Source organism: Watersipora subatra, chromosome 9 (assembly GCF_963576615.1).
Source record: "Watersipora subatra chromosome 9, tzWatSuba1.1, whole genome shotgun sequence".
NCBI lineage: Eukaryota > Metazoa > Bryozoa > Gymnolaemata > Cheilostomatida > Watersiporidae > Watersipora > Watersipora subatra.
In genome coordinates, this window is record NC_088716.1 from 25,685,225 (window position 1) to 25,701,625 (window position 16,401).

General features: G+C 35.1%; 1 protein-coding gene across 5 annotated transcripts in view; it reads right to left on the bottom strand.

Moving 5' to 3' along the window:
• LOC137405470 (protein phosphatase 1 regulatory subunit 12A-like) overlaps positions 1-16,401 on the bottom strand; it is a 75,320-nt gene that overhangs the window by 43,662 nt on the left and 15,257 nt on the right. For all 5 annotated transcript variants that reach the window (XM_068091745.1, XM_068091743.1, XM_068091744.1 and 2 more), the window contains exons 3-7: positions 13,709-13,839; positions 7,113-7,231; positions 6,832-6,991; positions 5,916-6,135; positions 2,534-2,720 (exon numbers count right to left, since the gene is read on the bottom strand). In XM_068091745.1, coding sequence (XP_067947846.1) covers positions 2,534-2,720; positions 5,916-6,135; positions 6,832-6,991; positions 7,113-7,231; positions 13,709-13,839 — 817 coding nt within the window. The remainder of the gene's footprint in view (positions 1-2,533; positions 2,721-5,915; positions 6,136-6,831; positions 6,992-7,112; positions 7,232-13,708; positions 13,840-16,401) is intronic.

Sequence of the window (16,401 nt, forward strand, 5' to 3'; positions counted from 1 at the left end):
GAGCTGATGGTTCGCTGGCATGTAGTGCGTAACGTGTACATATGCCATGGTGACACAACAATGTAACTCAATGAAGCACTTCATTGACAAATGAACTGACCAAAGAGAATTGTCCTCAGTTGGGATTAGGCTGTAAAACCCTCTGGAATTTCCATTAACACTAATGAAGTATTATCAGCAGAGTGATTACGTATTTTGAATTAAGAGTAATTTGTAAAAGGAATAGCCTTTGTGCAACTAATTGTACAGTTTTAGTTTAGCCCAAAAAGAAAAAGGCTACAATTTAATATTGAAAGTTAGCCATAAAAAAGAATTAGGTCAATCAAATAGACCAAATAAGAGAATAAACTTTGGCTTTCAACGGATGTTTAGCAGCAGTGTTATAAGGCAGACAGAGCCAGTCTTGGCATAGTCATAGTATTGACACATGATTACTGGGTTTCCATGCTTCGAATAAATTCAGAGTTTCTTCCACTCCGAATAATAGAAAGGGTAAAATCTAAACAGATTCGGAGTCATTTCACTTCGCAAAATTTGTATGAAAGCATTCGCAGAGAGACTACTGTTCAAAGTAACACAAATGCTCACTGCGGATGAATTTGAATCGATAATACCCAGTTAACAACTGTACTATACAGTGGCAAGTGATAACTGTATGGCTAGTAGTAAATTCTGTTGTTGTTTTGTAAAATAGAGGGATATTAATATTATTATTATTATTATAAAGGAAATCCTGATAAGGTATTATGGCTGAGTTGGTGCAGCAAACGTATGAAGCGTGAATTGAAAAGTGACCATGACCAGAAATTGAGTCTACTTGAGCAATTTGTTTTCAGGATTACATGGCTAGTCTTGGAAAAATCGATAACGTGCAACTCCGAGTTGATGAAACGGTAGGGTGCGAATTCGTTAGCAGAAGTCAAATCTGAATCCATTCCAATCATGGAAACCCAGTGATTGTGTGATATAAATGCAACAAGAGTGTTAAAACTTAGAATGGGAATAGCGATGCTACATATTTTGGAATTTGGTGAGGAATTTTCCAAGTAGTCATTATCTCAATCAATCAAAATTATTATTAGTAACAAATTATGATTTTTATGCTGCCACATCCAACATAACAAATTTTAAATATCAATGGAATATTACATTAATCTGATGAAGGGACTTTGTGCTGATTGATATACAATTCATAAATACGTCAGGATTTAAGTAAAAGTTTTTTCTAAATCTTGAGTGACTAGGACAAATTAGTGCGACAACATTTTTGTGCAAAAATCAGATACGTTAGCGTGTTGAAGACATTTAGCAGAGAATTGAGGTGTCTTGAGTGTAGATAAAGCTACCAAATAGGAACCGGTCGACTTCTTCAGTGATTACAAATTTATCCATTGAATTGAGAAAAGTGTGTCGAGGCGATAGTGTGGTGGCTCACCCTAAATTGATAAGCAAACTTGGGTGAGTTGTTGTCTCTTGAGATGAACGGCTTGTGTCAGTATGGCTCAAAACTTAACATGGATCAAAGATTTGGCTTAATTAATGATGTTTGTGAATAATACTCACACGCATTGTTACTAGTTCAAGGTAGTATATACCTACTGTAAGCTGCGTCATGGTTTATTCTGGTAATCTTACTGATTAGTTTCATACTTACATGTACAATGTATTTGAATGCATCATAATAAATGAAGTGACAGGGCATTCCTTTAGTAATGCAGCAATGATAGATCAAGACTTAGCAAGCAAATCCAGTCATGAGATCGACACATAATTGGCACTAACCTGGGTTGCCACTGGTCAAATTTTGAGTAGAAATAGCCGAGTTTCTTTATATCATTTGATTATATTAACCAATCAGCCGAGGTACTAGCGCTGTTTCTCATACAAGGCAACCACTAGTGAGCCTCAGGCTTCAAAATAAACTGAAATATCACTCAGCGACCCAGCTCCAATATGAAAAAAGCTAAACAGTCGTCCAAGATCCGCAAGGTTTACATACTAAAGACTGGTTCACATTGTATCACGGCATGTCGGTGTTAATCGCACAATACTTCGGTGATCCTCTGTGATATCAATGTTTACACTATCACAAACCCATCTGTGTTTACATCAGCGAATAGTCCAAAGCAGTTCTTATTATACAACGCGGTCGAGGAATGATGAAATACTAGTCCCGCAGCAACTGTCATGAAAGAAAATAAAGCTCAAGCTATCTGCAACAGCCAATCATCATCGCTGAAGTGGTGCGCATTGCACAGGCTTTCATGGATGCTCAACTAACTATCAGTAAATTTGGACAGCTGCAATGTTTCCCGATGTATCAGCATTGCCTCGACGATGCCGTAGTCGACGAATAATCGCTGAGAGGACAATGCTGACTTATGGCGATATAGAGTGAACCAGCATTTAGTTGTCGAGTCATAATTATTACTAATTTTTTAACGGTTTATATGTGGCTATGTTCGTTTATAAATACAAGTCTTATCAACACATCAGCTTGATTTAGTAAATGGTACTTATTCAAGTGACCCACCAGTGTCCTGCTCTTCGCCTAGTCTCAGGTTGAGGAGAGTCGACTTTTCTTGAAGTAACGAGTTATGTGACAACTTTTCTTTCTCTTCAATAGACATTCGAGTGACTGAAGGGCGTCTTTTGATGCCGACTGTAGTTGATATCATGTTTGAACCTATCTCATCTTTCATATTCTCCTGCGCTTTTTGCTGCAATGCCAATGAAACAAACATGAAGCTGTGCACTTTCAATGCAAAATTTTATAAAGCGAGTGTATTTACAAAACTCATTGTGAGAATAGCTAACCTAGTTATAAAAATATAGTAAGTAGCATACTGAAATAATGTCAGCAAAGATACTACACTATGAATAGTGTCACTAATATATTGTTAAAATATATTGTTATATATATATATTGTTAACACATACATATTGTTAACATATATATATTGTTTAAATATATTGCTAAATACATTGTCAAAATATATTATTATATATTTTATATTAGTAAAATATATTGTTAAAACCAATATATATTATATAGTGTTAATACATAATTGTTAAATTGTTGTTAATACATACTGCTAAAAACAACCAAGTATGCTCCAGTTTCAACCAACTAGTTAACAATTGTTGATGAACTAACTCTTTAATTGATGTAATTTATAAGAAATGCGAGGTCAAAACAAACTAGCAATTTAAAAATACAAAATTGCAAAAATAAAACTTTGATTTCAAGTAGAGATAATACTTATAATATTTACAGCCTCGTAAGTGAAACCTAGAAACATCTAATGTATAAGCTGACAAATCGATGGGAAAGTAACAAAAGAAGACATGAGATTTGTGATGGGAAGACCATGATTTGTGATGGGAAGACCATGATTTGTGATGGAAAGACCATGATTTGTGATGGGAAGACCATGATTTGTGATGGAAAGACCATGATTTGTGATGGGAAGACCATGATTTGTGATGGGAAGACCATGATTTGTGATGGGAAGACCATGATTTGTGATGGAAAGACCATGATTTGTGATGGGAAGACCATGATTTGTGATGGGAAGACCATGATTTGTGATGGAAAGACCATGATTTGTGATGGGAAGACCATGATTTGTGATGGAAAGACCATGATTTGTGATGGGAAGACCATGATTTGTGATGGGAAGACCATGATTTGTGATGGGAAGACCATGATTTGTGATGGGAAGACCATGATTTGTGATGGGAAGACCATGATTTGTGATGGAAAGACCATGATTTGTGATGGAAAGACCACGATTTGTGATGGGAAGACCACGATTTGTGATGGGAAGACCACGATTTGTGATGGGAAGACCATGATTTGTGATGAGAAGACCATGATTTGTGATGGGAAGACCATGATTTGTGATGGGAAGATCATGATTTGTGATGGGAAGACCATGACTTGTGATGGGAAGACCATGATTTGTGATGGGAAGACCATGATTTGTGATGGGAAGACCATGATTTGTGATGGGAAGACCATGATTTGTGATGGAAAGATCATGATTTGTGATGGAAACACCATGATTTGAAGATGAAAAGAATGCCGTACAAAGTTATGAATATTTGACGCAAAGCGCATTCTCCACATATTAACCTATAGTTTGCCAAATATATGTTTATGAAGCAATATCAATTCAGAATGGTATATTTACTGATGAAATTGTCATGAATGAGTCTGACATTCTCGAAAAATGCCGGGTTAGCAAAATGGGAGCTAATAGATATGTATTAACATTATCAAATAAAACAAATTTTAAAATGTTAAAATACACCAAAAATATTGAGTGATATGAATTTAGGATTAACCATTTCTTTTGAAGTTTTAATCGACCGAGTAACAAATAGTTTAAATCGAAAGCAAATCACACATTCCAGAAAACTTCATGATGACGCTAGTGTAATTAAACGCCGACACTCAATCCAATCCTACATGCGTGTAGACGATGGCCTAATATATCTCTTTGAGTATCGGTAGTTTTAGTGACTGTTTATTTGTAGTCATATGAATCGGCTCAAGGACAAGAGGGTGCAGACTGAAAGTGTGAAATTATTTGATAAACTGGTTATTGATGGTTTGGCCCGGCAACTTTTGGCCTTCAAAATAATTGTACCATTGGTTTATACAAATACCGTTATGACCACTAGTCCATTATTGATTAGCAGCTGTTGTCTTATTACAACTTGTTACTCTAAAAAACTACAGTTGAGATTTCACAACAGCTGAGAAAAATGTAAAACTCTACGATTGAAACTAATTTTGCATAGACACCATCATCATGGCTCAAGATCTGAGATAACAAGCTAAAGAGAGGAATGAGAAGATAATCTACAAGCATGCAAAGTTTAGGAGTCTAGACACAAGCCATACTCTACAAAAGGCTGCTGTGGTACCGTCCAAACCACATTAAGAAGGGATTGAACGCAGCTTTGAAATTACTAGTAAAAAACAATACTATATTTTTAAAGGTTTGAAACAATAAAAATATCTACTGGTTATTTATTGGCAGTAATGTTCTATAATGCAAGATAATAGAATAATTTAAGGCAGAAAAAAAAGATTTTTAAACGAGCGAATCAAATATCTGCCGAGGTTATGCTACTTTGATTAAAAAACTTGTCTTTTATACATAAAAGCATGCATTCAGATGTACAACTTTTACCCAGCTTCAGCCAGAATCATTTATAAGTGAGAATCAAAGCCCACATTCAGGGTTTCCACCAAAGATTATCTCACTCCGCGAAGTGGAGAATATGAAAAGAGAAGATGAGCAGGAGTGACGACTCACACGAGTTGCTTGGAAAGCTGTTTGTCTGTGAGTTGCTGACTAGCATTTGAACAATTTAAGATAAATGAATTAAATATGCAAAAAGCAACGAAGAAATGATGTACGTGTTGAACTGCAATTAGTGTGCATTTACCTTTGTTGGAATGACCTCGTCTTTCGAAAAACGCTACAACATGGTAGGTGAAGGTAACTACTGGCATAATTTGCTACAGTAAAACATTGACTCAGCTAAATTATGTGTTCACAATACTGACGATATCCACACTTGCGAGCGCTCGCACTACCTGTGTAATTACACATCAATAAGCTTCATAAACTGGAACAATAAATATATTACGGTTCACGCCATACCTCATAGATAGCTAAGGAATGGGATAAAACAAAACGACTACCAAAACAGTACACATTTTGCAATTTCTAACTTTAAGCTTTGCAATTTATATCTATAACCATGTATACTTCCGTAAAATATGTCAGGCGCATGTGGCAAGTGCTTGCAAGTGTTTTTGTACGATCTCCAGTGTGCACAGCCAAAGAAACAAGCGTGTTAAGGATTTAAAAAAATGCCTCAGAGAGTATACTTACAGCCTCTTTGCGCTCAATTTGGTCTTTCAAGAACTTTGCCATTGTTTTGTCAGCAACATCAATAGCTGTAAGACCACCGTGGTCTCTAATCGTTGTATCACAACCATGGTCTATTAAGATTCTACAAGAATCCTCTTGGCGCCAATGAGCGCCACCATGCAGCGGAGTCCATCCATCCCTGTCCTGATGATTTATTGCTGCACCAGCTTTAATCAATGCCCTGTTACGAAGGGACAAAGTCCTTGAAGATAAAACTGAGAAACAGACTACGTATTAAAGATAAACTTACACAAAATTCTAGTAGATTTTATTAAAAAGTATCATTATTTTTCTATCAATTGTGATTGTTTTTTCAAAGAGTTCTAAAGCACATTTTAACCGCGACCCAATTTTGTTGATTTCAGTCTTGAAACATCCTGGCAGTCAGATCATCTCAAAAATCAAAAGCAATTGCAAATGATAGAAAAAATGTAAATCAAGAAAACTTGATCACGATTTCAACACTGAAAAGAAAAAGACCTTTGAAATGATGTCACTAGTGGCGATAGTTGATATAGGTTATTGCGTTACGTGTCTCTATTATGTCGGCCTCTTTGCAACTATAGTTATCATAATCACACTTTCACTTGATCGGAAACATCCTGGTGGCAATCAGATCACCTCAAACATCAAAAACAATCGCAAAGGATAGAAAAATACTAATTCTTTAAGATAAAATTTACTAAAAGTTTTGTGCAAGTCCATCTTCATGTTCATCGCTAAATGATAAACGATATAAATAACAGTTCATCAGAATTACTACAAACCAAGATTGCAGCCCTTTATAATTTTGAAGAGTCCATTTTTCAATCAAAGAGAAATATATGAAGAATTATTTTAAAACCTATAGCCGTACAATTTATAGCTCTAAACTCACAACATGGCAGCATGATAGCCCTTGACAGCTGCTACGTGCAGTGCCGTTGCACCGGTACGTTTGTCTTCATACTCTGGCATGTCGGGATTCTTGCACCGCTCGTTGGCATCATTGAGAATATTCCTCTCTTCCGCCTTTCTCGCAGCATCTGCGTTCACGCCTGTGAAAGCGCACAATTCCATGTTCTAAGAACTGAATGACCATCAACTATGAGAAATCTATAATGGACTATATTTCTCACCACCTAAGTTTTAAGTTCTATTACTGATATGTCAACTTACTCTGCCGATTCATAGCAACAGCCAGCAGGTTCTCCATGTCTCTGCCTTCTGCTAAATCTATGGGTAGATCTCCATCGACATTACAGGCTGCGATATCTGCTCCTTTGTTGATGAGGTATCTAAAGACATAGAACAATAGGTCTATCAAAAGAAATACAATGTATGGTAAATGAACAGCCGGACATGTGGCCCGATCTCTTCCTAAAACATGAACAAATGCTTTGAGATGTTTGCCAAACGAAACATCACAAACATTGGTAAAATGCAAAATTTTCCAGAGGTAAAACTGATGCACGAAATACAACAGGCAATATAATGTATATATAATACTAGAAATTCCACTGTCATACAATACAGCCCACGACCAAAGAGATGGCCAGAGATATTGGCAAAAAAATAAAGGGTACTGATGGTTGAGAAATGCAATATTAGCAATCAAATGGCTCTGCAGTGCAATAGGATAACTGCAATGGTAGCTGTAATGTACTGGGTGTTATTATATACAATAATAAGCAATAATGAATGGAAAAGATGTTTATATTTTCCCCCTGCAATAGGAGAAATGCAATATTGGCCAATATTAGAAGTAAAATGCATTGATATTCTTAGAATAATCAATTTTATTAATATAGTAATAATAGAAAAACAATACACAATTTTGTTTACATTTCAAAACGTAATAGGTAGCAATATCGAGAAGTTGTGGTATTTATATAGGTTTTTAGAAAATTTATTTAAAAAGTGTTTGGTCATGACAAACAACAACAATGAAAGGAAAATATTACACGTTTATATCTCTCCCTTGCAATAGGAGAAATGCAATATTGGCCAATATTATAAGTAAAATGCACTGATATTATTAAAATAACCAATATTGTTAATATAGTAATACAGCAATAATAGAAAACCTATGAGCGTTCATGCGTCTCGAAGATTTCTGCAAACTGCAGCAAAATAAAAGCTGTTATGGAAGTGTTATAAAGCTGTAGGCCTAATTTACTGTAATGTATGTAATTCAACAACAATAAAGAAATATGTTTATTATAACTCTGAAATGCAAAATTAGAAGTAAAATGGCAAGCTACTGTGTATTATACACAGTTTGAAAGTTGGTTGCGTTGAAAGTAGAATGGTTTTGATAAGCGATCTTTAACAGAAAGCGAATAAGAGTATTCACGCGTATAAAACTGTAGCAAAATAAAAAATGTTCTCGTCATGAAGGGGCGTTGTAGTTCGGCCCTAGCTTGTACATAAGTTGTAAAGAATTTCGGCTAACGTTTCAAATAATGAAACCTTCGGTGATTGGACAAAAAACACAGGCTGATAAACTGTGTACCACAATTTCGTACCTGTAAATCGGTCTACGCCTCAAACGGTCTACGTTTATTACAGAAACCTTCGAATAAATTCGATTACAAGTGAAAAATGCCATAGACTGATGAAATGAGCACGGTTTTCTCGTGAAATGCGCACTACAATCGGTCGCACGGCTTTATTGGCGTTTCAATTTTCGGTCTTAACTTTTATTAAACCGAGCTTTTCAAGCTTTTTGTGGCAATTTTCGTTCAAATTAATCTGTCTATTTGTGTATAATCCGATCAGATGGATAAGTTTTAAGATATTATCGTAGGTTTACAAAGACTTGGTAACATATTTAAATAGGTTTAAATGTGTTTTGTATCGTTATTATACTTTAACGACTTTAAATTCCGATGCTTAAACTTTTTGATGAAATTTCTTGACGAGGGTTCGTTTCATTGTTGATGAATAATTTTCGTAAGTTGTGTGCGCATGCATTTATCATAAAACTCCCACACTTCCGCTCCGCTCGTGTGGTCGTGGGAATATTACAACTACATATGTGTATTGTGTTTTGTGCTTGACAGCTCAATAACAATTAGTGTTGGGCCGGTATCTAATTTAGTGCCGGATCGGATATTCTTGCACATTTTTATTGGTTTTCCCGGTATCGGTATCCTCGGTATTTACCATCTTCGGTATCCTTTGCCAACTAAGAAAGTTCGGTATTGTCGGTACTATTGTTCGGTATGTGGTTATCAGTGTGTCTTTAAATGGTTTAAAGTTTAATGGTTTAAACTTTAAATCATAACTGTCTCGAACAACTTTTATCGTTATGCAAAAAGTAGCCTGTGCAAAAAAAACATTCTTTAGTGAGCAGTATATTGTTACGGCAAAGAGACTCCTTGTTTTAGAAAGCCAAAAAAGAAAAGAAAGATGGAAATATAATTTTCATGATAAATGTTTTTATTGTTTATTCTATTAAAAAATATAGTTATTGATACAAACGTTATGTATAATAAAGAACAGATAGATAATGGCAAGGGGCTCTCTTTGTTAAATATAATGAAACAGTTTACAGAAATCTTACTATCACATATTGTAATCAGGTAATGCAATCATATAATTATACGCAGTCCAATTAGAGTCCAGTCCAGTTAGAGTCTTTATACATCCTCCCATCTGTGGAGAACTCCCAAACCTTCGAGGCTGGTGGCATTATCAATGTAACCTAATATAATAATAAATTCGTTGAATTTGTTCGCCAATGCTTGCTGAGATTAGCACGTTCATAATATCCGTATAACCATTTACCGGTAGGCTTTTACGGATACATACCGATCATATCAAACCGGCCGCGGATACCTAGCTGTCACCGAAAATGACTGGTTTCCTCAGATACCGAGAATCCCTCGGTATCGGTAAGAGCGGATAACCCAACACTAATAACAATACAGTAGTAGTAGGCGTATGTATGATTGGTTCAAGCTAAAATTTGTTCAATTTGTGTTTCCATCAATGACCTTTAGATGTGTCACCAGCTAGTCCATTCTAAAGCTCGGCAAAGTAAATACTCAGATTGTAAAAAGGTTTTTGATGGAACCTTTTATATATATATATATATATATATAAAAAATTGTTTCCTCACCCCGAATACACCGTATGGGTGGTAAATTCTGCTCTAACTCGGGTCTCCTACCAGAGACCTGGGAGTTTGAGCACTCGCCTCAAGATCTTAGCTGTTTCCAATAGCGCACTTTTCTGCAACTCATCTGAGTTGATTGCTGTTGGTATTTGGGCAAGCCACATTTTATGCGCCGGTGTTATTGCACCCAGTGCCCCAATGACTACTGGGATTACAGTTGTTCTTACATTCCAGCATTTTTCAATTTCTTCTCCAAGAGGGAGATATTTCTCTACCTTTTCTTTTTCTTTGCTGGCTATATTGTAGTCATTGGGTACTGCTATATCTATTATAGTATATATATATACATATATATATATATATATAAAATATTTATAAGTGGAACTTCACTCTATAAGTTAAACATTTTATTACTAATAGTTTCATGTGGTACACTCAGTATCACACTCTTCAGATAAAATGTCTAAAAAACGTCTAAACGTCGTTTTTTAGACGTTTTATCTGAAGAGTGTGATACTGAGTGTACCACATGAAACTATTAGTAATAAAATGTTTAACTTATAGAATGAAGTTCCACTTATAAATATTTTATAATTTAGCTCTGATTTATCATTGAGCACTCTGTAACGAACTGTGCAGCGTCCACTTTGTCTATATATATATATATATATATATATATATATATATATATATATATATATATATATACTGGATGATAAAGAATTGAAAATATAAAAGCTCGGCATATAGCATTGCCAAAGACTTGCATTTATAGCTAAAAAATTGCCTATGGGAATAAGGAGATATTCAGCAGCAAGTTAGCAAAGAGTTGCCATGTAAACTAAACAGTGGATGAGCACTCCACTTTCTTTCACAGGAGTTCTATGAGTGGAGTGCCTGCTCTGGGGTGTTCCAACTGACGAATTGCACATCCAGAAAAATTGCTATTTCTATGGAGCACTTCCATCTGCGTCACTTCAATTGAGGAAATTAAACAGTTAAGAAATTGTTAATGAAACAATTAAGGGAAGGCAAAACACCTGTTTGCAGGGAGTTTGTACAATTTTCTTCTCCCAACGCCAATAAACACTGGTCAATATCGCCATATACCCGACACAACTAAGACATGAAACCGTAAAACACTTGTCCAAGTTTGAAGGATATTTAAAGTGTTAGTTACAACAAACACAGCGATGCAGATGGTCAGGCCATGAGACCATCCATCAAACGTTGCGAGGCCAGAGAAGAAGAGCAAAGCTGTTATGGCGGTAAATAGATAATAATGCTACTGGAATAAATAGTGATAAGTAACCAGCTAATTACTAACATGCTCTACTCATTATTGCATGATTAGCCTTTATATACATGTAGATATGTTCAGAGACTAGATTACTGGCGTTCCATGGTTCAGCGTATCTACTTAGCATACCCTGAATACCCAATTGATTAGTATGGCTCAATCTGGTGACTAGCTTTGTGCCAAAAACTATTGAAAATACTTTAGTGCAATTTGAGAAATTAGTCTTGTTTTCTTTTTCTCCCAGAAACCCTACCTGACGATCAGTTGTAAAAATAGTGATCCAGACAAGTTTTTGGTCCAACAAAAATAATGTACAAACGCATGTATATCGTTAAAAATGGCACTTAATGGTGTGGTATGAAAGTGTACAAACTTTATGCAGCAAAATATTTTTGATGTTTGTATTTATTTGAAAACCAGATTTAGATTTGCGATGGCGTCTTCAAATGCTGCCAACTGCACAGTTCAACTGCTGCTTATTCAATCATAATAATAGTTCTCATGTTTCTACTGCAGCTAAAACATAATGTTGGGTTTGGTAACAAATATAAATATTTCGGAAACTCATTGAAGTCAAACACTGACAAACTTTTCTAATTTTTGAAACATTGTAAGAGTGACATAATACAGTCAAACATGGATAACTCGTCCACGGATAGCTCGAACACATGGTTAATTCGAACATTTCCTTTGGTCCGTTCCCACGTAATGATAAATTGCTATAGATAACTCGAACTCAACACTGTTAATTCGAACTGTTTTTTTGCCCAACAGCTACCGAAACGGTTGTTTTCGCTTTAGAAAATCACTTTATTCAAAGCCATAGAGGTAAACTTCATCTTTTCGTAATTCATAAGCGTCGTTATTACCACCATCGGCAAAATATTTTTGTCAACGACTTTTCTAAAAGTTTGGTGAAATTTGATTTATACTGCGATACGATGAATAGTACGGGCTAGCCGGGTCACGTGCGCAAGAATTTTCGCCACGCACATACAAAACAAAAATCGCATGTTGTTTTGTATGTGCGTGGCGAAAATCCTTGAGTGCGTGACTCGGCTAGCCCGTGATGAATAGTTTTCCGACGTTGATTCCGTGTTGAATCAACGTCGGAATGTTGAATGTTTAAAACGTCTTAAAAAATGTTGTAATTAAACGTATACGTTGTCTTAGCTAAAAAAACTATTCATCGTTTGACCTAAACACAGAATACGTGTGTACATTCAATAAGTATCTATTAAAAAAGCGTGAGTGATATAGAATGTACCGTAAAACCTCGTAAAACTTCTAATTGAACTGCCTCGGAGTGTTGCTCTTAACGAATCCCAGGTAAAGTAAGGTAATCTGCATAAACTTCAAGAAAAAACGGCAAAATTGATCGTGGGTAAAACCCCAAAAGACAAAAAAGTCTTTTCTTTTGAGCATTTCAACAACGATCAAGTTTTGCCAATGCCAATCTGAAAAACGTCCTGGCAATAACATCACCTCAAACAACAAACCAATCTCAAGTGATAGAAAAACTCTATACTTTTTCATGAAAATGTTTTAAACTTTACATTAGAAGCATTTAATTTGAAACAAGCCATTTGTGCTTTTGATTTATATTATAGTTTGTATATGTACATGTATCTACTAATAAATAAGTAAATATATGGACTTGTGACAGTGCTCTGATAACTTGAATGCTCTGATAATTCGAACACTTTTGCTCGGACCCTTGAAGTTCGAGTTATCCATGTTTGACTGTATATATTACTGGTAATTACAGACAGCCGGTGCATAAAATAGACATGAGACATTATGCCTACATGACAATGATGTCCTGCAACAATGCACTCACAACTATATGGGTAATGAGATTTGTTCAAGCGGTAAATATCCAAAAATTTTAAACAAAGTTCTACAAAAACTTGTATGTAAGAAAGTTATGCAGCAATAAGACATAGCATATAACCAATAGCATGACTATCACTCGTGCTAAGGATAGCGTGCGCTGAATGACTATAAATTATTCCACCAGGGATTATTTTTGATTAAAATAAAATTCACGAATGTTCTATCTAATTTAAGGAATGCTCTCCCATTTTGATTAAGGCCAACACAACTAGTGAAGTTTAAAAAATACATGGTCGGGCAACTCCATGTGTGCATAATCACTGGCATCTGAACCTTATTGGATACACATAGTCAGCCATTCTGTGTGCTAAATAGCTTTGCAAAGCAGCATATAATCCATTTGTAAGTCATTACTAATTCATACTCGACATTCCTCTAACTAGTTGATCTCTCATACTTACTGGTTGTTAAAGCGACAAAAATGTATTAGTATTGACAGGAGAATTCTTTTCTTACCCAGCAATGTCTATATATCCGCAGCTGGCTGTGGCATGCAGGGGAGTCCAACCTTCGTTGTCCCTTACATTAATAGAAGCACCATTATCCACCAGGTATTCCACGACTTGCATCTTGTCATCAATACAGGCCTTCAAAGAAAATGTTGCTAAACTTACACAGCCATACCAGGATAACCATAGAAAAAAACTTTATTATATAACGGAGAACAATGAAAACAGTTTCACCATTTGTGATATATATTCGGGTTGCATTCAATTTGGTTGCGTGATAAATCTGGCAATATCAATTTAACAGATACCAATAGCTTAAACAATTCATTTCCTACGCGACATTTAGCAAAACTCAAATGGCTGACAGCGGTGCTGTCAAAAAACAATTTTACCGAGTAAGAACATTATATATATGCCTACATGGTATAATATACATACATTATATACAATGTATTATATATATAACATTGCCATATATATAATATGTATTATATATAATATATATTATAAGCTACTAATCAAATTTCAAACAGAGATGTTTTTCAAATTATGCCATTCAATAATCATAAAACAAAAAGAGGGCTAAAAATAACCTCTAAAATCAAAAAAAAAAAGATTCGACATATAGCATTTAAAATACCTTTCTCCTCTAAGTGAACAGACATTAGATGGAAAATCACAACAATGTAATATTTCTCTGTTCTCCATGAGGATGAATAAGGTTTAGAGATGTGGAGAATTATTAGATTCTTGGTGCCAAACAGTGTTAAACTTTGCTTCCAACAAACTGTTTCTAACATAGACTGGGAATGTAGAAAGTTTAAAAATCTACACTACTATAGCTACGATTTATTTAATTGAGAATCTATATTTCAGACAACGAAGAAGCTGCAACTATCAGAACTTAAGTGACCTATTAGGATTAGGTGACTTAATCAATGGCAAATCGACCTTAAAACGCCACACAAGGGTATTATATGGAACGCTGGAAGTATGCCAACTTGGATTACGCCCTTCTAAGAATGGAGCAAGCCTTCTAAGAAAATTATTTGGTCTGTTCTTATTGCATGCAGCCTTATCGATTGAGCAGCCTCGAGAGGCTTATCGCTTGTGAGAGAGGAATTTTGTTGACAACCACAAACAGATTGTCTTTTGTAGTCAATATTAAAAACATGGATTTCTGACTGTCAAAAAATAACATAAATAAATTGTGGGTTTGTGAAAGAAATCAGCTGCATTTATGTACACCATAATTCTTTGTCTTTATGGTGCAAATCGAATTGTAATTCACATGACTCGCTCAAACGATTGTTGTAAACAGAACCTTGACTGGAGCGGTCTGTGTAATGCGACTATAAAATACAGAGCTAACAAGGATGCTATTAATATTATCGGGTATGATATTAAGTAAGACAAAAGACTATGCTAGTCCAAAAGTGAACTTTCTAGTGTTTTTAAGGAGAATTGCGTTCAGCTGAGAGTGTTTTATGGCAACTGTAACCAACTATTTTTGAACACCATTTATATATTAATACGTATTTTTGATGCTTCCAGAGTTGGGATTTAAGTAATTGCTACTCCAATAAGTATGATAACGTAATACTACTACTTTTGTTACTTCATTGTAACCTTGACACACCGATTCTCAACTATAAGGCTATAGCTATTTTTTCTCCAGATCTTTTACTCTTCACCCAAAACCTTTAGTCATCAATTCTATTATTGACAGTTAGGAGAGCTGGTCACTAATTCAAGGTGCTGATCTTATAGCAAAGGCGACAGCACCGCAGGCTATTAGCGGTGAAATGGGAACCTACACGCCGGGTACTGCCGAGGACCGCCGGTAGTTGCCAGCGGCATCTGGTATTTAGGAAATCAGCAAATGGTATTTAGCAAATGGTATAAATGGTATTTAGGAAATCAGCAAAGAAAATATTTTGATTGATCATTGCCTCACACAAATCGTGAGCTTTCTTTAATAAAGTATTTTACATGGTATGAACTTTATAAAAAAATAAACATGGCAATCTATTTTTAGTTACAACATAACTCAGCCAAACCAGGGTGAACCTTGCAAGGCATGTCAGAGCATTTATAAAATAAGATAGTGTTATAGTCGAAGAAGAAAATTTTTACTAATACTATAAAAATGCGAGACAAGTTAGATTTCATTATTTAATTTTTGATGAATGCTGCATTTAATTTTTATTTCTTCCTAAAATGACATTTATCGCAATAAATTCTTAGTTTCATATAGTGACCGTTGTATCCTACTTGACTTTCAAACTCAAATACACTCTAATTTATATACATGCAAATTTAATATATTTTTGAGCTTGATTCATGAACCCTCATGCTGTTCACACTACTGCTATAGAATACACTGTAATTCTCTAGCTTATTTCCACAGACCAAACACCTATGACAACTCCTTAATAATATTGCAGAAGATTACCAGCATCAATACAACAAATGCATGAAAGACGTAAAGAAACGCTTAACCAATAACTCACCCGATTACCAATATTTATTGTTATTTCACTTTAGATACAAGGCATCAGAAGTGTAGGTTCTTCGATAAGAAAATGTTCATGTGGAGATAATAATGAACATAATCAGTGTAATTTACTCCCACTTTAACTCGTGTAAACAAACTTAGATCCATTTAGTTTCTACTATTTTCAAATTTTATATTTGTTT